The sequence below is a fragment of the Ranitomeya imitator genome, chromosome 8, assembly GCF_032444005.1.
Source record: "Ranitomeya imitator isolate aRanImi1 chromosome 8, aRanImi1.pri, whole genome shotgun sequence".
In the NCBI taxonomy this organism is placed as follows: Eukaryota; Metazoa; Chordata; class Amphibia; order Anura; family Dendrobatidae; genus Ranitomeya; species Ranitomeya imitator.
Genome location: NC_091289.1, coordinates 157,645,908 through 157,666,622, shown reverse-complemented (window position 1 = coordinate 157,666,622; position 20,715 = coordinate 157,645,908). Strand labels below are relative to the sequence as shown.

Genomic DNA, 20,715 nt, shown 5'->3' with positions numbered 1-20,715 from the left:
ATCATGGATGGCTTGGACCTTAACAGGATCCATCTCGATAGTAGAAGGGGAAAAGATGAACCCCAAAAATGAAACCTTCTGCACACCAAAGAGACACTTTGATCCCTTCACAAACAAAGAATTAGCACGCAGGACCTGAAAAACCGTTCTGACCTGCTTCACATGAGACTCCCAATCATCCGAGAAGATCAAAATGTCATCCAAGTACACAATCAGGAATTTATCCAGGTACTCTCGGAAGATGTCATGCATAAAGGACTGAAACACTGATGGAGCATTGGCAAGTCCGAACGGCATCACGAGATACTCAAAATGACCCTCGGGCGTATTAAATGCAGTTTTCCATTCATCACCTTGCTTAATTCGCACCAGATTATACGCACCACGAAGATCTATCTTTGTGAACCAACTAGCCCCCTTAATCCGAGCAAACAGATCAGATAACAATGGCAAGGGGTACTGAAATTTAACCGTGATCTTATTAAGAAGGCGGTAATCTATACAAGGTCTCAGCAAACCATCCTTCTTGGCTACAAAAAAGAACCCTGCTCCTAATGGCGACGATGACGGGCGAATATGCCCCTTCTCCAGGGATTCCTTCACATAACTGCGCATAGCGGTGTGCTCAGGCACGGACAAATTAAACAATCGACCTTTTGGGAATTTACTACCAGGAATCAAATTGATAGCACAATCACAATCCCTATGCGGAGGTAGGGTATTGGACTTGGGCTCATCAAATACATCCCGGTAATCAGACAAGAACTCTGGGACCTCAGAAGGAGTGGATGACGAAATTGACAGAAATGGAACATCACCATGTACCCCCTGACAACCCCAGCTGACACCGACATGGATTTCCAATCTAATACTGGATTATGGGCTTGTAGCCATGGCAACCCCAACACGACCACATCATGCAGATTATGCAACACCAGAAAGCGAATAACCTCCTGATGTGCAGGAGCCATGCACATGGTCAGCTGGGTCCAGTATTGAGGCTTATTCTTGGCCAAAGGCGTAGCATCAATTCCTCTCAATGGAATAGGACACTGCAAGGGCTCCAAGAAAAACCCACAACGCTTAGCATATTCCAAGTCCATCAAATTCAGGGCAGCGCCTGAATCCACAAATGCCATGACAGAATATGATGACAAAGAGCAGATCAAGGTAACGGACAGAAGAAATTTTGACTTTACAGTACCAATGGTGGCAGACCTAGCGAACCGCTTAGTGCGCTTAGGACAATCAGAGATAGCATGAGTGGAATCACCACAGTAGAAACACAGACCATTCAGACGTCTATGTTCTTGCCGTTCAACTCTGGTCAAGGTCCTATCACACTGCATAGGCTCAGGTTTAAGCTCAGGTAATACCGCCAAATGGTGCACAGGTTTACGCTCACGCAAGCGTCGACCGATCTGAATGGCCAAAGACATAGACTCATTCAAACCAGCAGGCATAGGAAATCCCACCATGACATCCTTAAGGGCTTCAGAGAGACCCTTTCTGAATATTGCTGCCAGCGCAGATTCATTCCATTGAGTGAGCACTGACCTGTTGAATTGGGTCACCAGAAGAGCGATGTTTCAAAGCCAGAAATAGTTTACAATTATTTTTGAAACTCAGAAATTTAGTTCTATCTCCAAAAAACAAATCTGGAATAGGAATTCTCGGTTCAAGCAAAGAATTCTGGACCACAAAATCTTGAATATTTTGAACTCTTGCCGTGAGCTGATCCACACATGAAGACAGACCTTTAATGTCCATTGCTACACCTGTGTCCTGAACCACCCAAATGTCTAGGGGAAAAAAAAGACAAAACACAGTGCAAAGAAAAAAAAATGGTCTCAGAACTTCTTTTTTCCCTCTATTGAGAATCATTAGCACTTTTGGCTTCCTGTACTGTTATGAAAGGCAATTCAGAATCACAATGGACATGGAGATCAGAGCACATACAGTGAACTGACAATAACCCAAAATAATAGAACGAGCTCTGAGACGTGGGAACTCTGCAGACCGCAATCCCTAAGCCTATCAAACCACACTAAAGGTAGCCGTGGAGCGCTCCTGACCAGAACCTAGGCGCCTCGTCACAGCCTGAGAAACTAGCTAATCCTGAAGATAGAAAAATAAGCCTACCTTGCCTCAGAGAAATTCCCCAAAGGAAAAGGCAGCCCCCCACATATAATGACTGTGAGTAAGATGAAAACACAAACATAGAGATGAAACAGATTTAGCAAAGTGAGGCCCGACTAGCTGAACAGAACGAGGATAGGGAAGATAACTTTGCGGTCAGCACAAAAACCTATAAAAAACCACGCAGAGGGGACAAAAAGACCCTCCGCACCGACTATCGGTACGGAGGTGGTCCCTCTGCGTCTCAGAGCTTCCAGCAGGCGAGAAAAACCAATAAAGCAAGCTGGACAGAAAAATAGCAACAAAATAACAAAAGCAAAACTTAGCTTTGCAGAGCAGCACGCCACAGGAATGATCCAGGGAAAAAACAAGTCCCACACTGAAACATTGACAGGAAGCATAGATCAAAGCATCAGGTGGAGTTAAGTAGAGAAGAAGCTAACGAGCTCACCAGATCACCTGAGGGAGGAAACTCAGAAGCTGCAGTACCACTTTCCTCCACAAACGGAAGATCCCAGAGAGAATCAGCCGAAGTACCACTTGTGACCACAAGAGTGAACTCTGCCACAGAATTCACAACACTTACCTGTTCCTGCCCCTGAAGAGAACAGATGCACCATATGAATACCGTTGTGTGGTTTTATATTTAAATGTAACATGTGTCTAATGTAATGTAATGTCATTTATTATGATGGTGTACAGTTTATAAGTACAGTATAAGCTTTGGACAGCATAAGATATAGAATAAAGATAAAAGGTTTAGCATCTAAGATATTAAATGGTTAAGGATAGAACTAGCTAAGTGGGTGAGCACTAGTATCAACAAAAGGGGGCACTTCCTGGTTAAAGAGAGTTCAGTGTCAGTTAGTGAAGTGCCTAGTGAAGGCCAGGTTCAGGTGCGGTTGGTTGCCAGGAGCAGCATGGGTCAGCCATTCGAGGCAGTGGGAGGTCGAATAGAGATCACTGATGGACATTCCTGCAGCGTCTGGAGCCTAGGGCTCGGGCGAGATACCAGGGGGCAGAGCTGGTCGTCTGATATCATGAGGTCGGTGGAGGTGGAATTACGCGCGGGACAGGTTGCCCGTACCGGGTGCACCTCCGAGGTGGACAAATTCCTGAGGCCGATGGAGTTAGCGGGCTTGGAGGTAGTCCAGAACTAACAAGTGACAGGACAGAAGAGGAGTTGTGCTAATGAGGAAGTGCATATTGCTGTGCTCCATCTCACCTGTGCAGGGAAGAAAATGTAAGGTGGCACTCCGTGGACTTAGATTGGTGAAAAAAACTTCTTCACTAGTTGCATAAAAATGATATGGACCCGTTTAAGCGTAGTGTGTATGCAAAACTGCATTGTCCACACGGTCACTCACACTCCCCCACTTCCATGTCTTTTTTATGCAACTAATAAAGAAGTTTTTTTTTATTGATCTAAGTCCAAGGAGTGCCACCCTTCATCGTCTTTCCTGCATTTCTGAAAAAGCTCATCTGCCGGGGTGTCCACAGAACCCTGTGAGTCTTTGGTGCAAGAAGCAATTTGTCTGCAAACTGAATCTTATGCTCACGTGAATGTATGTCAGTTTGTTGAGTGTCGCTTTCTCTTTTCTTTTCACAGCATCTATCCTCCCTGGGCCCAGCTGATGAACTGGTTTAGTAAAAGCTGGACTATTGCAAGGAACCTCCTAGTGTCCCATGTATTATGTGCGGTGGCTCCTGAGGACGGAGGCCTGCGGCCTACAAGTGAGTGTGATGCATCCCACACCCTACAGCACACTGGGACTGAGACACCTCTTGACTGTAAAGTGCCTGAGCGAAAGCAGACAGCAGCTCGGTTGTTATTACTACTCTCGGCCTCTTTGCACCCCCGTCGATCTACTGTTTGCTACCAAATGTACTGCAGCGCCTATTGAAGGGAATGAAAGCTGAACTGCAGTAACCAAGAATGACTATACACAAGGTACAAAGCCATGTTGATCAATCTCTATCCACTGTCTACATCCATACACAGGAAGAGAAGCAAACAGCTAATGAGTGTGGGGTGCCGGGTTTAAGATGCCCTCACTGATCAGATACTTTTGTCCAAACCTAAGAATAGGTCACTTACGGGTTTCCACTATTAAAAAAATGGACCAAACTGATCAGATTGCAGTTAAAAAGAAGCAAAATTAATATTGTACTCAACCCCCCTTGGTTCAGCAAACGTAGCTCCGGTCTTTGTGTTTTGGTTGCAGCAGTGACATCAGGATTACAGCTCACAATAGCACTGCAGCTAATCACTGAGGTCAGAAGCTCTGCTGTTGACTGAATAAACCACCTCTATCTGTCTTTACTACTATTAGAATGAATGGAGTCCACGTGCCGAAAAGTGGAGAGCAACTTTCTTGTATAAGTTCAGAGCAAGCATTTTACTTGACCCATTTATGTTTGTGTCTTTATTGTTTGTTCATCATGTGTTGCCATATAGTGCTACTGTATGCCATACCATCATTGAGATATGTCACGACATGAAATCAGAGCAGTACACAGATAACTTGCACCAATTATTTGCTGTGGGTACCGTATTGCAGCTCCCATATTTGAAACTGTATGTCTCCAGGTGATGGATGTGTTCCCCTAATAAATCGAATTTGCCCATTCCTTGCCCTGTCTTCATGTGGTTAAAATAACAAGAGAATAATCTTATAATATAAAACTGAGCAAAGTGATGAACTTTTGGGATTGTGTCACTGCAACTTTTGAAATATATGTACCATCTCGCCAGTTCAAAGAAGGTGGGAAGAGGGATTACTTTACCACTAGTAACTGGCTGTCTTCAATCCCTTTTAAAGCACCATTAAAGCACCACTCCAGAGATTTAAAAAAAAAATTCTAGTCCTGGAGTGGTGCCACTAGTCTAAGTTCCCTGACCCTAGTATTTTACTTACTAGCTGCCATCTTTGGCTGTTCCCGATGCTATTCCGGTCCAACACCGCCATCTTGCAACTGCAACTTCTGATTCATTGGAAGTCAGAAGTAATCTCTTCTTTTTATTTTTTTAATCTTTTTATTTTTATATAGCGCTAACATATTCGGCAGCGCTTTACAGTTTTGCACACATTATCACCACTATCCCCATTCGGGCTTACAATCTAAATTCCCTATCAGTATGTCATTGGAATGTGGGAGGAAACTGGAGTACCCGGAGGAAGCCCACGCAAACACTTACAAACTCTTTGATACAAACTCTTTGCAGATGTTGTCCTTGGTGGGATTTGAACCCAGGACTCCAGCGCTGCAAGGCTGCTGTGCTAACCACTGCGCCACCGTGCTGCCCTATATATATATAAATAAATATATATATATAAATAATGATCACAAGATTTCAATGTAAGTCTATGAGAGTCTCTTTCTGGCCTTAATCTAACTCTCATAGACTTACATTTAGTTTTTAGTTGTGACTTCTTAATCACTCAGGAAACACTGAAGCAATCCGGCAGATCATACTGGAGGCCATCCAAAGAGACACTGGGAACAGATCAACACGGTGGCTGATAAATATGAGAGTAGTGGCAGTAAAATTAGATTATTAGCCCAACTCCAGAGATGCAATAAAAAACCCCACTGGAGTGGTGCTTTCAATATACATTGGAAAGTCGTGCTGTCTCAGGACTCAAAATTTGAGATGTTAGTTCTCTGCACCTACGTTCTCAGCAAGTAACCACAATTGCAAGCGGAGATCTTACAGGTCTATAATTCACAGATATTGCTTGTACCATTCCATAATTTTATACCTTGTTCATTATGTTGTTAAATCAACTTTGCTAAAATACTTTTTATTTAATTCTTTTTTTAGCAAATATATGAATTTTGAGAAAAACAAAGACAGTCCTTCATGTCGTCCTTGATATCCTTCTGACTCCTAACCCTTTCCTTTGTTAATCAGCAACTTGTTTCATAGCTATTATTTAATGCTACTTTCAGTTTTTGTGGGTCACATTTCCCATGAAACTGGTACCTCCACTTGACAGCATTGACTGAAACCCTATTAATCAACATTGGAATTCACTTACATAAAATCCATGGGACTAAGTAGCATCATAGCAGCATTTAATTTTATAGGACAAACATGTTGAAAAGAGAGAATGCTTTTCATTATGCTAACTTGTCCTTGAACATTAGACCTTTCAAATCAACCTCTATCCTAATTCACAATAACATGTTGCTAAGTAACTAAAGCGATTTTCTGGTTGATTTTAGACTATATACATATATATATATATATATATATATATATATATATATATATATACAGTTAGGTCCATATATTTTTGGACAGAGACAACATTTTTCTGATTTTGGTTATAGACATTACCACAATAAATTTTAAACAAAGCAATTCAGATGCAGTTGAAGTACAGACTTTCAGCTTTTATTTGAGGCTATCCACATTAAAATTGGATGAAGGGTTTAGGAGTTTCAGCTCCTTAACATGTGCCACCCTGTTTTTAAAGGGACCAAAAGTAATTGGACAGATTCAATAATTTTAAATAAAATGTTCATTTTTAGTACTTGGTTGAATACCCTTTGTTGGCAATGACTGCCTGAAGTCTTGAACTCATGGACATCACCAGACGCTGTGTTTACTCCTTTTTCATGCTCTGCCAGGCCTTCACTGCGGTGGTTTTCAGTTGCTGTATGTTTGTGGGTCTTAGTGTCTGAAGTTTAGTCTTTAACAAGTGAAATGCATGCTCAATTGGGTTGAGATCAGGTGACTGACTTGGCCATTCAAGAATATTCCACTTCTTTGCTTTAATAAACTTCTGGGTTGCTTTGGCCTTATGTTTTGGGTCATTGTCCATCTGTAGTATGAAACGACGACCAATCAGTTTGGCTGCATTTGGCTGGATCTGAGCACACAGTATGGCTCTGAATACCTCAGAATTCATTGGGCTGCTTCTGTCTTGTGTCACATCATCAATAAACACTAGTGACCCAGTGCCACTGGCATCTATGCATGCCCAAGCCATCACACTGCCTCCGCCGTGTTTTACAGATGATGTGGTATGCTTTGGATCATGAGCTGTACCATGCCTTCTCCATACTTTTCTCTTTCCATCATTCTGGTAGAGGTTGATCTTGGTTTCATCTGTCCAAAGAATGTTCTTCCAGAACTGTGCTGGCTTTTTTAGATGTTTTTAGCAAAGTCCAATCTAGCCTTTTTATTCTTGATGCTTATGAGTGGTTTGCACGTGCAGTGAACCCTCTGTATTTATTTTCATGCAGTCTTCTCTTTATGGTAGATTTGGATATTGATACGCCGACCTCCTGGAGAGTGTTGTTCACTTGGTTGGCTGTTGTGAAGGGGTTTCTCTTCACCATGGAGATTATTCTGCGATCATCCACCACTATTGTCTTCCATGGGCACCCAGGTCTTTTTGCATTAATGAGTTCACCAGTGCTTTCTTTCTTTCTCAGGATGTACCAAACTGTAGATTTTGCCACACCTAATATTGTAGCAATTTCTTGGATGGTTTTTTTTCTGTTTTCGCAGCTTAAGGATGGCTTGATTCACCTGCATGGAGATCTCCTTTGACCGCATGTTTACTTCACAGCAAAACCTTCCAAATGCAACCACCACACCTCAAATCAACTCCAGGCCTTTTATCTGCTTCATTGAGAATGACATACCGAAGGGATTGCCCACACCTGTCCATGAAATAGCCTTGGAGTCAATTGTCCAATTTATATATATATATATAGTAAAGAAACAAGTACAGACCAAAAGTTTGGACACACCTTATCATTTAAAGATTTTTCTGTATTTTCATGACTATGAAAATTGTAGATTCACACTGAAGGCATCAAAACTATGAATTAACTCACGTGGAATTGTATACTTAACAAAAAATTGTGAAACAAATGAAAATATGTCTTGTATTCTAGGTTCTTCAACGTAGCCACATTTTGCTTTGATCACTGCTTTGCACACCTTTGGCATTCTCTTGATGAGCTTCAAGAGATAGTCACCGGAAATGGTCTTCCAACAATCTTGAAGGAGTTCCCAGAGATGCTTAGTACTTGTTGGCCCTTTTGCCTTCACTCTGGGGTCCAGCTCACCCCAAACCATCTCGATTGGGTTCAGGTCTGGTGACTGTGGAGGCCAGGTCATCTGGATTAGCACCCCATCACTCTCCTGCTTGGTTAAATAGCCCTTACACAGCCTGGAGGTGTGTTTGGGGTCATTGTCCTGTTGAAAAATAAATGATGGTTCAACTAAACGCAAACCGGATGGAATAGCATGCCGCTGCAAGATGATGTGGTAGCCATGCTGGTTCAGTATGCCTTCAATCTATATATATAATTGTCTAACGGTTTTTCTGTCTGTCTGTCTGTCTATCTGTCCTGGAAATCCCGCGTCTCTGATTGGTCGAGGCCGCCAAGCCTCGACCAATCAGCGACAGGCACAGCATGGCAACAATGATGTCATAAAGGTTGCCTCGACCAATCAGCGATGGGCACAGTATCGACGTAGATGTCATAATGGTTGCCATGGCGACGATGATGTCATAAAGGTTGCCTCGACCAATCAGCGATGGGCACAGTCTGCCGCGAATTCTGGAATCATCATTGTCCATATACTATGGGGACATGCATATTCTAGAATACCCGATGCGTTAGAATCGGGCCACAATCTAGTTTTTAATAAATCCCCAACAGTGTCACCAGTAAAGCATTCCCACACCATCACACCTCCTCCTCCATGCTTCACAGTGGGAACCAGGCAGGTAGAGTCCATCCATTCACCTTTTCTGCGTTGCATAAAGACATGGTGGTTGGAACCAAAGATCTCAAATTTGCACTCATCAGACCAAAGCACAAATTTCCACTGGTCCAATGTCCATTCCTTGTGTTCTTTAGCCCAAAAAAGTCTCTTCTGCTTGTTGCCTGTTCTTAGCAATGTTTTCCTAGCAGCTATTTTACCATGAAGGCCTGCTGCACAAAGTGTCCCCTTAACAGTTGTAGAGATGTGTCTGCTGCTAGAACTCTGTGTGGCATTGACCTGGTCTCTAATCTGAGCTGCTGTTAACCTGCGATTTCTGAAGCTGGTACTCGGATAAACTTATCCTCATAAGCAGAGGTGACTCTTATTCTTCCTTTCCTGGGGCAGTCCTCATGTGACCAGTTTCTTTTTTCTTGCCATAATACAAATTCTAACAGTCTATTCAGTAGGACTATCAGCTGTGTATCCACCAGACTTCTGCTCAACACAACTGATGGTCCCAACCCCATTTATGAGGCAAGAAATCCTACTTATTAAACCTGACAGGGCACACCTGTGAAGTGAAAACCATTTCCGGTGACTTACTCTTGAAGCTCATCAAGAGAATGCCAAGAGTGTGCAAAGCAGTCATCAAAGCAAAATTCACTCAACTCTAGTTAACTGGTATTTTCATATCCAGTGGAAAAACATGTACAGGATGATGACCATGCTGCAAGTCTGAAGGCGCCAACAACAATCTGAGATCCAACGTGATTTTTTACTGCAGATAATTTGAAAAACCTATGTTGGCAAATCCAACATGTGAGCATAACATTAGAGCATCACGTATGCAGTATAATCAAAAAAATAATGCAGGATATATAAATGTTTTCATCTCAAATACAATTTGAAATGCATGCAATACGTACAGAACAACTCTTGTCTGGATTCCTTTTCCAGTGCTTCTTATCCTGCTGTTTCAGTGTCGTGGAGCGTAGAGATGCATGAGCTGCAGTCCGGGGGTTAAGCATCAGGATAGTCTGTAAACAATGAGAAAAACAGCTATTATTACATAAGACAGTGGAAAATAAAAAAAATAATGAAACCTTTTCTAACATTGACATGTATGCTGGAAGCAATCGTCGACAACAGAGTAAAATAAAGTGTTAGCTAAAGCTAAACTGAATTAAAATAGTAAGGTATGTGTTAAAGTTTTGAAATGCGATTTACCTGGTTTGGCAATATTTACCAGGACAGGCAATTCGATTTGTGGCAAATCCATTTACCATGTATCAAAAGCAATCCAAAGTCTTAAATTGCCTTCCAAAAACGTATAAGACACTAATTTGCTTCCCCCGGAAATACTCTTCTTCACTGCTGTGCTGTCACATACTATTTTGACATTTTTTTCATTTTTTCATACCTTTATCACCATGAATAAGCTGTGTCATTCTCTCACTGTCCAGATTCACCTTAATATGGCTGCTGCATTTTCTGCTTTTGCTTTCATGAACGCTACAATAGTCCCTCCTGACTAGTTGTACTATATCATGTGATTTGATATATGCAAGGCATCATTGGAAATCCCACCCAAATGATTGATCTCTGTAGACATCATTTTTTAGCAATATATAAAATGGCAGTCACCAATATTGGGGATTTTCTCAATCTGAATTACAAATTTTTCAATTTTGCCAGATTCAGCTAATGCAAAAATGGTCGACACAAATTCAATCCTCCTAGAATTGAGAATATTGCTATAATCTGGCACTTTTTCAGTTGTTTTCAAATTTGGATGCATGAAAAACATGGTAGCACTGCTAAATATCAGTGTTGTCCTGTTATTCTTGAGTAGACATAAATTTAAATACTAGATATAAGCGAATTGATTCAATGCAAATATATTTTTTAGTAATTCAAGGACCCTGGAGAATGTGAACTATTTGCATTCATTTTATGCAAATTGCTTAAAATGGCTACAGCCATTTTACGTGTTGCAGAAGATTGCAGAAGCTAGAGACCTTGATTTCATATTTGAGATTTGCAGCAGATCAAACTTTGGAGAAAATTTGCAAAGCTCACAAATTCAAATGACTCTAAGTACTCTGGACTATCGGTCATGATGGTAGTTAATTAGCCCAGTTAGTAGTCCTGATGGACAGGAGCCCTGCTAATAACCTGATAGCTGATGGAATCCCTGGCATCACTTCTGATTTGTAGACTCGACACAAAATCATTATTCCGGCGTCACAAGTGCCTGGTGTCATTCCAGGTCTACTAGTTAGAAGAAGTGCCAGAGACTCCAGCAAGTAGGAGGCAGTTCATTGGCCACAGGCTATTGATGTGAAAACTGGACCATTGTCCTCAAATCAACTTTCTTCCCCACAGGCTCGTGAATTGGTTTAATAACTAGACTAGACTAATACCTACTATTATAAGCTTGATAAACACCCCAGTTTGTGGTTGAGACGCATAGGATAATTTTTTACCATTTTTTCTATGGTCAATCTAAATTGAAAAAAGAAAGATCAGCGAAAACTTTACTGTTCTTCAATGTGTGACAGCACCTTAAAGGGAATCTCATAACCATTCATATGCACATGTCGGACATTGAAAGATAAATACATTAATAATGTTTTATTTGCTGTACTTTGTGCAACTCAGGAGAAATCCTCTCAGTTTTATCAATATGAAAATGAGGCATTAAGTGCTCTGGGTTGGATAAAGCACTTAATGAAAGTTTGCCTCACAAGGTCATTTACATTAGCCCCTACTTCTCTATGTTGATTGATAGCTAAAGTCAGGTGCTGGGCAGGAGATAATGCACCTGCTCACATCCCCACGATCCTTGATATTGCACTGTAAGTTGTCCTTCTGAGGTCACTGGTAGGGATGAGCCAATTTGCTCAGGGTCACCTTGCTGATCAACTTTTAACTATTGTAACTTCCTAGCAGAAAATAATTATGTTTCACAAATTATGCAGATATAAAGTAGACATACACAAAATGTTTTTAATAACTATTTTGTGTGCCATAACTCTCTGATTTAAGGACATAAGAATTAAATTTTGAAAATTCCTAACATTTAAAAATGTTTGCCAAATTTCTGATATTTTCACAAATAAACTCAAAACATATTTAAACAAATGTTACCACCATCATGAAGCACAATGTGTCTCGAAAAAACAACATCAGCATAACTGGGATATGTTGAAGGTTTCCAGCGTTATTACCACTGGTCAGATTTCAAAATTTGGCCAGGGTATTAATCTCAAAATTGCCACGGTCACTTAGGGGCTAATTACTGCAAACCATCTAATAGCAACAGTTTGGAAGAAAAAAATACGATGTCGTACAGTATATCACTACATTAGGATTTATTATAGAGATAATAGAGGCACATAACATCTATAAGCACATCTACTCTTCAAGAACAGATAATATTGTCACATACGAAAGGAATTGGTCACTATGGAGCAATAAATTTCCAATTGTTTTATAACTATTGTACGTTACGGTATCTCTCGGGCGACTGGTAGGACAACTTGTAATATGAGATTAAATGATTCCCAGTATAAATAATTCCAATGAACTTTATCTTTAACTGAATCAAATGGTCACCATAAATATTTTTAAAATCATTTCCTCTATTTTTATTTCTCCCCGTGTTGTTTTAGATCTTTCCCTCTCGACCTTTCCCATCTATCCAATTCCCTTTCTACCTGAGCTTTCGTCTTTCCCGCACCTAACCTTAGATTTCTTTCCATTCCTGTCTCACCCTTCCCCTGTTCCTTTATTGTAGTAAAAGTTATGTAGCTGATACTTTTTAAAATGTTTGGTAATTGGAAAAATGTAATAAAAACTATTTGTGAAAAAACTAAATTTGGGTTTAAGTATTCTTTACTATACCAATCCTGGTACATTATGAAAGTTAAAGTTCACTTTTTTGCAAAGATATTTGAAATGCAGAAAATTGTATATATTTGCCCAGCATGTTCTCTCTGGGAGATTGCGAGTAATATATGAAATTACCGTACCTTCTCAAATTGTTACTTTCCTCCAGTGAGCACAACTGATAAAAAAAATAATTAAAAGGGCCGGAGCTAAAATAAATCTCTACAATAATTCTTGCTTTTTTATGTGTAAATATGATCATAAAAAGTAATTGTGTAAAAAGTATAATATTTGCACATTAGCTATTGTGTCCTTACTTTAGGCTCATCACTTTTGAGCTTGTGCAGTGCACACTTGCATTATGATAAAATTGGAGAGTAACACCTCTATTAAAATGCAGGGGCAAAGAAAACAAGATCCCACCAATAATAGTTGTTTGTATCCTATGAATATCTTCTCTATTTAAAGGGAATCTATCAACGAGTCTAACTTCCCTTAACTGTTTATGTCAGTTAGGTCTTTGAATGATAAATACATCAATACATTTTTATTTCCTATCCATTGCATTATTCTAGAGAAATCCACATTTTTATCAATATATAATTGAGACATTATGGTCTTCGTCCAGCAAAGAGCACAATGAGCATCGATGAGAGGTGCATGCCTTGGGGCACGCTGAAGCCAGTGACTAGAGATGAGCGAATTTGCTCGGGTTACCTTTTATTCGGCAAGCTATAACACTTGCCAAATAGGCTGCAGAGGGAACCCGATTTCCTGGCTCTCACCAGCTGATCAGCTGATCGGCGCCGCAGCTGCATATGTCGCGGCTGTGTCACAGTCATGACACATCCTTGGAGAGCTTGTTTGTTGGGCTCTCCATGCATGTGTCGTGGCTGTCACACAACTTTTTTTGCCATTTTTTATCAAAATCCGGGTTACTAAGAACTCTATGTTATTTAAATGCACTTTCGCTTTTATTTATTTAGCCACAGCAGGGTTTATCATCATTTTGCTTTTGGTTAGGTTTTGTTGGGTTTTAGAATGCAGATGCCATATGAATAGACTGTGTACTCCATTATTTGAGTCCTTGGGGTGCCAGAACAGCAGAAATTCCCCCAAGTGACCCAATTTTGGAATCTCCATTGCCTAAGGAATTCATCTAGCGGTGTAGTGAGTATTTTGAACCCATAGGTGTCTCACAGAATTTTATAACATTGAGACATGGAAATGTGACATTGTAGTTGTAAAAATGCAATAATTGTATTGGCTGCAAATTTGTCAGGTACACAGGGGTTAATAGGTGAAACTGGACCCCATTTATTGTGCAAATTCTCCTGGATTCAGTCAGAAATTACTATTTGGCCACATGGCAGGGCTGAGTAGGAAGGAGCCCTATTTGGCTTTTGGAGCACAGATTTGCTAAAATAGCTTGCGGACGACCTTTGTGGAACCCCAAGGATGCCACAACAGGAGAAAAATCCCAAAAGTGACTCCATTGTAGAAATTGCAACTCTCAATGAATTCATCTATGGCTGCAGTCACCCTTTTGTACCATCCACACTATGCTTTATTCTGGATAATTGAAAATATGCCTGTTTAGTGCCTATACATTGTGCCCCCATACAGAGACCCTATATATTGCAGTGCCTCGATACATTGTGTTTAGCTTGTGCTTCTGGCAACATGCACCCCGTAAATTGTTAAATATTCTCTCTCCGCTACAATATTGACCAGCATGTGTCCCTTTACAGAAGTTTAGGCAGAGTGTGGCTCAGAAGGAGGGAGGAATTTGGATTTGGGAGCACAGAATTCACTGAATTTTATTTGAAGAGGCAGGAGTCATGTTACTTTTCCAGAGTCTTTGTTCTACAAGTAATATGGGAACCCCCTATAGTTTCAGTGACTGATGATGGTCCTGAGTGGGGACTGGTTTAGTGAGGGACAAATTAGGGCTTTTGTCTGTAATATTTTGGAGTACATAACATTTTTTGATCGCTTTCAGTATGAGGCTAGGATAACTTACTTGGGTTCTACACTGATCATTTGCATGGGGGCTTTCATGTAAATCCCATAAAAATGCTACTTAGACAAACCTGCAACAGAGCCACCCACCATAATGAGGCAGATGGAGACAATTTTGAGTCCATTTGGCATCTGCTGTGGTCATCCACACATGTGCACCAAAACGACAAATAAAATGATGGGACACCGCCGGATCACAGGCCAGCCTAAAGTAACTCCATTGGCCTCATAAGTGAGTGGTTCCATCTGGGATTTTGTATGAATCGTTTTGGGGAAGTTACGCAGAAACCCCGACATAAGTGCTTAGTGGAGAGTGCAGGATAAATGTGAGTAGAGCCTTATTAAGATTTTTGGTAGGTATATTGAATAAATAGAAGTACCGTGCGGTATAAGCGATAAGGCGGATTTATTCTTTGGATCAATGTGTTTACAGCGATATCATATTTATATCTTTTTTTTAGGTTTTGCTGCTATTAAACAGTAAAAATGCTTTTTTATAAAAAGTAATTTTTTCATAGCTGAATTCTGAGAGTTATAACTTTTTTATTTTTTGGCGAACAAAGCTGTATGAGGGCTTATTTTTTTGCAGACGAGTCGCAGAATTTTTGGGTACCATTTTGGTCATGTAATATTTTTTGATCACTTTTTATTCAGATTTTTCAAACAGACAATGAACAAAAACCAGTAATTCAGTTATAGCTTTTTTAAAAGTTATAAGACTGATTTATCCATCAGGTTGGTATGATTACAGAGATACCAGGTGTTAGGGCTAGCGGAACGCACTAAATAATAAGACAGATAGAGTATGGTGCGTTCGCAGCCCGGGGTCCACCGTGCAGAGATGGAACCTGCTGCCAAGTAATGACGGACTATATGGCGGTACTCATAAGTATACACATGTGGGTTAAACTTCACCCAGCGTGAAGGAAGCGATCCTGTTGCGTCACAGGATCGCGGTACCGCACATAGAGGATGAGCAAGTAGTCAGCGAACTCAACCCCAACTAGGATTGAAGTCCGATTAGACCCTTGCTGGCACAACACCGCAACTGGGTGTGTAAGGAAGCTCAATAACAATATTAGGGCACAAGAGTGCATGCGGTGACGCACTGACGAACGCCACTAACCACCCAAACTTGGGTAAGGAAAGCACAGAGGAAGTGCACGGCGCCGTACTGGCGGTCACAGCAACTGGACGCTGTAATGTGTGATTCGTGCTGTAGGATAAGTCGGGCGCTAGATAGCAACCATACACCTTCCGCGAACAGACATTCAATAGGGAAGGGGTATCCAAGGACGACTTGCACTCACAACAAACACACGTATGCAAATGTACACTAGCGCATGGCTGTGCGGTCATGCGCCGTTTATATAGTTGCAGCACAGGAAGTGGCCACAGAAACTTTGCCCTTCCAAGACCTGCCAAGAGGACCAATGGAATGTGCTGCAGAGCCTGAGCACATGACCCTCGATCTCCAACGGGAGATCTTGCCCTGGGCATGCTCAGTGTGTGCAGACAAGGACTTAGTCCCAGAGAAGTCCGCTCGCTGCTGACCAGCACTGGCTTTAATGGCAGAAGCTGAAGTAGCAGCAGTAACTCTCTGTACAGAGTGAGAGTGAGCAAGACGCTGGGACTGACGTCCCTGCTGAGCAGACTCCACTGCGGCTGGACAAGAATGGGAGACCGCAGCGGAGATGGCTCGAGATTCCCCCTGTGCAGAAGCGGGAACTCGAGACCTAACACCAGGTTTATATTCTTTGTTTTATGCTTTTCTATTTTTACAGACTAAGAATAATATTTTACAAAAATGAATATGTTTTTGCATCATCATATTCCAAGAGCTGCAACTTTTTTTGTTTTGTCGAAAGAGTCACATTGGAGCTTGCACAGTTAGGAATTACTCATGGTGCTAGCAGTGACTTAATGAAGGTTACCACAGCTCACACTGAACTGACCATGGGAACAGCTATCTGTGACCTGCAGTAACTTCTATGACTAGTTGCTGCTCATCACTGAAGCTGCATCCCTAGATGAGTTCAGTATTTCCTGGATCCATGGCTGATCCAATATCCCTGTCCCTTTCCCAGACTAATAATATCAGCCAATAGCTGTCTGTTTAGCTTTTGCTGGTTAGAAATTATAGGTGGACCCTACATAATTTTTTTCTAGAGTCCCCAGTAAACTAACCAGCAAAGGCTAAGCAAACAGCTGTCAGCTGTTATTAATAGCATAGGAACCAATTGGGATATTGGCCTATTTCCAAAATTATTAAACTCAGCCCCCAGAGATCGGCTTTCCCTCTGCTGGCTATGAAAATTAGGTGGAAGCCCACGCCATTTATAATTTAAAATTATTTATTTTACACACAACGCACATAGTGGGTGCTGAATACAACTCCCATCAATGTCGTCTGGTTGAAACCAGGCAACAATGATGAGAGCTGTCTTTAACACCCTGTGCCTGGGAATAGTGCGAACTGTACAGCTTTTCTCTGGTACCAGTACGTGTCACATTGATGCGACACACGGATGCCGCACATATGTAACACAAGGACACGGAGAGCTCTGGTACTGGTTTTTCCAATACCGGAAATATCGGGATGTGTGAAGGGGACCTAAGGTACAGTTTTCAAGAATGTATCTTTTGTTAGTGAGCTGTTTGTGTGCACAAAAGCAGAATACAGACTGTACAGTGAGCAATTAAACTGCACAGCAATTTTCTACATTGACCTAAGATCATGTTAGGGCTAGCGGAACGCACCAAATAATAAGACAGATAGAGTATGGTGCGTTCACAGCCCGGGGTCCACCGTGCAGAGATGGAACCTGCTGCCAAGTAATGACGGACTATATGGCGGTACTCATAAGTAAACACACGTGGGTTAAACTTCACCCTGCGTGAAGGAAGCGATCCTGTTGTGTCACAGGATCGCGGTACCGCACATAGAGCGCGAGCAAGTAGTCAGTGAACTCAACCCCAACTAGGATTGAAGTCCGATTAGACCCTTGCTGGCACAACACCGCAACTGGGTGTGTAAGGAAGCCAAACAACAATATCAGGGCACAAGAGTGCATGCGGTGCCGCACTGACGAACGCCACTAACCACCCAGGCTTGGGTAAGGAAAGCACAGAGGAAGTGCACGGCGCCGTACTGGCGGTCACAGCAACTGGAGGCTGTAATGTGTGATTCGTGCTGTAGGATAAGTCGGGCGCTAGATAGCAACCATACACCTTCCGCGAACAGACATTCAATAGGGAAGGGGTATCCAAGGACGACTTGCACTCACAACAAACACACGTATGCAAATGTACACTAGCGCATGGCCGTGCGGTCATGCGCAGCTTATATAGTTGCAGCACAGGAAGTGGCCACAGAAACTTTGCCCTTCCAAGACCTGCCAAGAGGACCAATGGAATGTGCTGCAGGGCCTTGCCCTGGGCATGCTCAGTGTGTGCAGACAAGGACTTAGTCCCAGAGAAGTCTGCTTGCTGCTGACCAGCACTGGCTTTAATGGCAGAAGCTGAAGTAGCAGCAGTAACTCTCTGTACAGAGTGAGACTGAGCAAGACACTGGGACCGACGTCCCTGCTGAGCAGACTCCACTGCGGCTGGACAAGAATGGGAGACTGCAGCGGAGATGGCTCAAGATTCCCCCTGTGCAGAAGCGGGAACTTGAGACCTAACAGATCAATCTGTAAAAAAAGAAATCACGGCATGCAACAGTATTTTTCTTTTTTAGGACAAAGTAATGTTTGAATGGCACAAAGCTGGTTCGAAAGACTTCAACGAGGAAGTCCACTGTGGCTGCTAATGGATGGAGCCAGATTTGCAATTTGTGGACTTTACAAGCCCCACAAATCACATTTTGCATGTGAGTTCAACCTAACCCTGTCTATGATACTAATGAAACGACTGCTGATAAGTGAACTTTACGAAACAATACTTATAGTTGTATTAGGAAAATTTTATTGACTAATGTCTATGATTCAGGAAAAATGGCACTGGCTGGCAATACCCAGCCCCTCATTCATTGAGGTGCTGCTAATGGCTATAGATGAACGACACTGATATCATTGTATGTGATATCACCGTTGTAAAATTTTGGAGCATTATTGTATATCCACTTGGTACATAAATATTTAACATTTTCTAACTGCACACATATACTACAATGTAGCATGGTATTTTGAAGCAGAAAGTAAAAATTCAACACCTAACTTGACATGTTCAATGGTTTGTACTTTGTTAAAAGGGTTGTCTGGCCTTGGGGTACAAGTCTGCACTCACAGTGTGTGAATCCTTACAGTGTGCGCACTGTACTCTGTGAGTTTTATCCTGTACTTGTATCGGGAGCAGGTGGGCACATGGCCATAAGTACATGCAGTCACATGCCGACAAGACGTGTGTGACAAAACACGTTTTGTTGGAATGTGGCTAGAAGTATGCAAATGGCATACTAGCGGTCACATGACTGCCTGGTCCTGGCATTGTCACCAGAGAATCAGTGTGCACTGTAAAGATTCGCAAGTCTGTAGTCACATAGAATTACTGCAGACTTTTGTCCTAAGGTCGGACATCCTCTTTAAGTGTCCAGTTATAGTTTTCCATATCAAGATGCTTTTTTTTCCTGTGTCAAGGTATTGTTGTGTGATAGGTTTAGAAATCCAACATCCGTATTAGATGTAGATTTTACAAAATGGAAAATCTACAGCTAATTGCTAGGATTTAATTGCAGATTCAGCAGCAGATTTATCAAAGATGTAACTCTTATCAACACCAGGATGAAAATCCACAAAATAAATATGAATGATTTGGATGTCAAACACGTAGCACTGGAAATATGCTGCAGATTTTTTGCGCTGCATATCTGAGCCGTGTCCTATGCTAATTCTTTATATTTGTGTACACCCTAAAAATAAGTTTTGAAATAGTATAAATCTCTTCCAATGATGAGATCGGTGCTTTGCATTTACCACTCTAGCTGCATGACAATGGCCGAAGAGTTGGGTTATGTCATCACTGACTTAACCATTGTGTCGGAGACAAACCATTCGATGCTACAAAAATGTATTCTTTGTCAAATATTTCCCCTTCTTTTTACAACATTGTGAAATTCATTCTACATAAAATCTGAGGCCAATTCGCAATGTAAAATATATCTCCAATAAGATATATACTCGATTGTTCGTTAGCTTATATATACTGTACAACACAGTTGAATGCAGAAAAGATTTTTTTTTCACAGAATGGATCTGAACATCATCTAAATCTTTTGATGTTTTGATGGACAAGCTAAGAGCTAACAGAGTGTTCCTAGAGTTAATGATGAGAACTTCACACAGAGCGCAATAGTAACTCTGCAGCAATATGCCAGGTGGAACCACTGGATATACTGAAAATCTGACACTGACTGATTACTCCTCATTTTATAGTCCATGGTGCTTTGACAGAGCACAATTTTAGTTACAACGCTTGTTTTACCAAAACTTTCCCAATCTGTTCTGCAACTGTTCCATCTCTCACTGGTGCTCGCCAGGTTCACAAACACCAATCAATCATGTTTTCAATTCTGTGTCTCCAATTTAATTCGTCAAATGAGTAAATCTCCTGTAAAAGTCAATCACTGTGTCAGGCTAATATTTTATTTCTGAGCCTTTCTTACCATATTAGATACTGAAAATAGAAAACAAACTATAAAAGGGTAGCTGGGCACATAAATGAGAGCTCAAGATAACATGTAGCTACATGTTAGAATGACACATTTAAGAGAAAGTACAACTTTATTTTATATTATGACTGCACTGCTTTATTCCCAAGTATATGCATAACTAAAGGATCTAAATACTGAAAATATTCAAAAAAGAAGAAGAAACCGTCTATAATTGACCTTGTTTTTACTTTGTAAATTGGGTGGAAAATGGCCTCTT

The 20,715-nt window shown here is 41.3% G+C and overlaps 1 protein-coding gene across 1 annotated transcript in view; it reads right to left on the bottom strand.

Annotated features, from left to right (window-relative positions):
- The window catches only part of DPYD (dihydropyrimidine dehydrogenase), a 1,420,302-nt gene that overhangs the window by 1,292,245 nt on the left and 107,342 nt on the right, over nt 1-20,715 (bottom strand). The window contains exon 2 of the mRNA XM_069737684.1: nt 9,802-9,912. Within this exon, the coding sequence (XP_069593785.1) occupies nt 9,802-9,912 (111 nt within the window). The remainder of the gene's footprint in view (nt 1-9,801; nt 9,913-20,715) is intronic.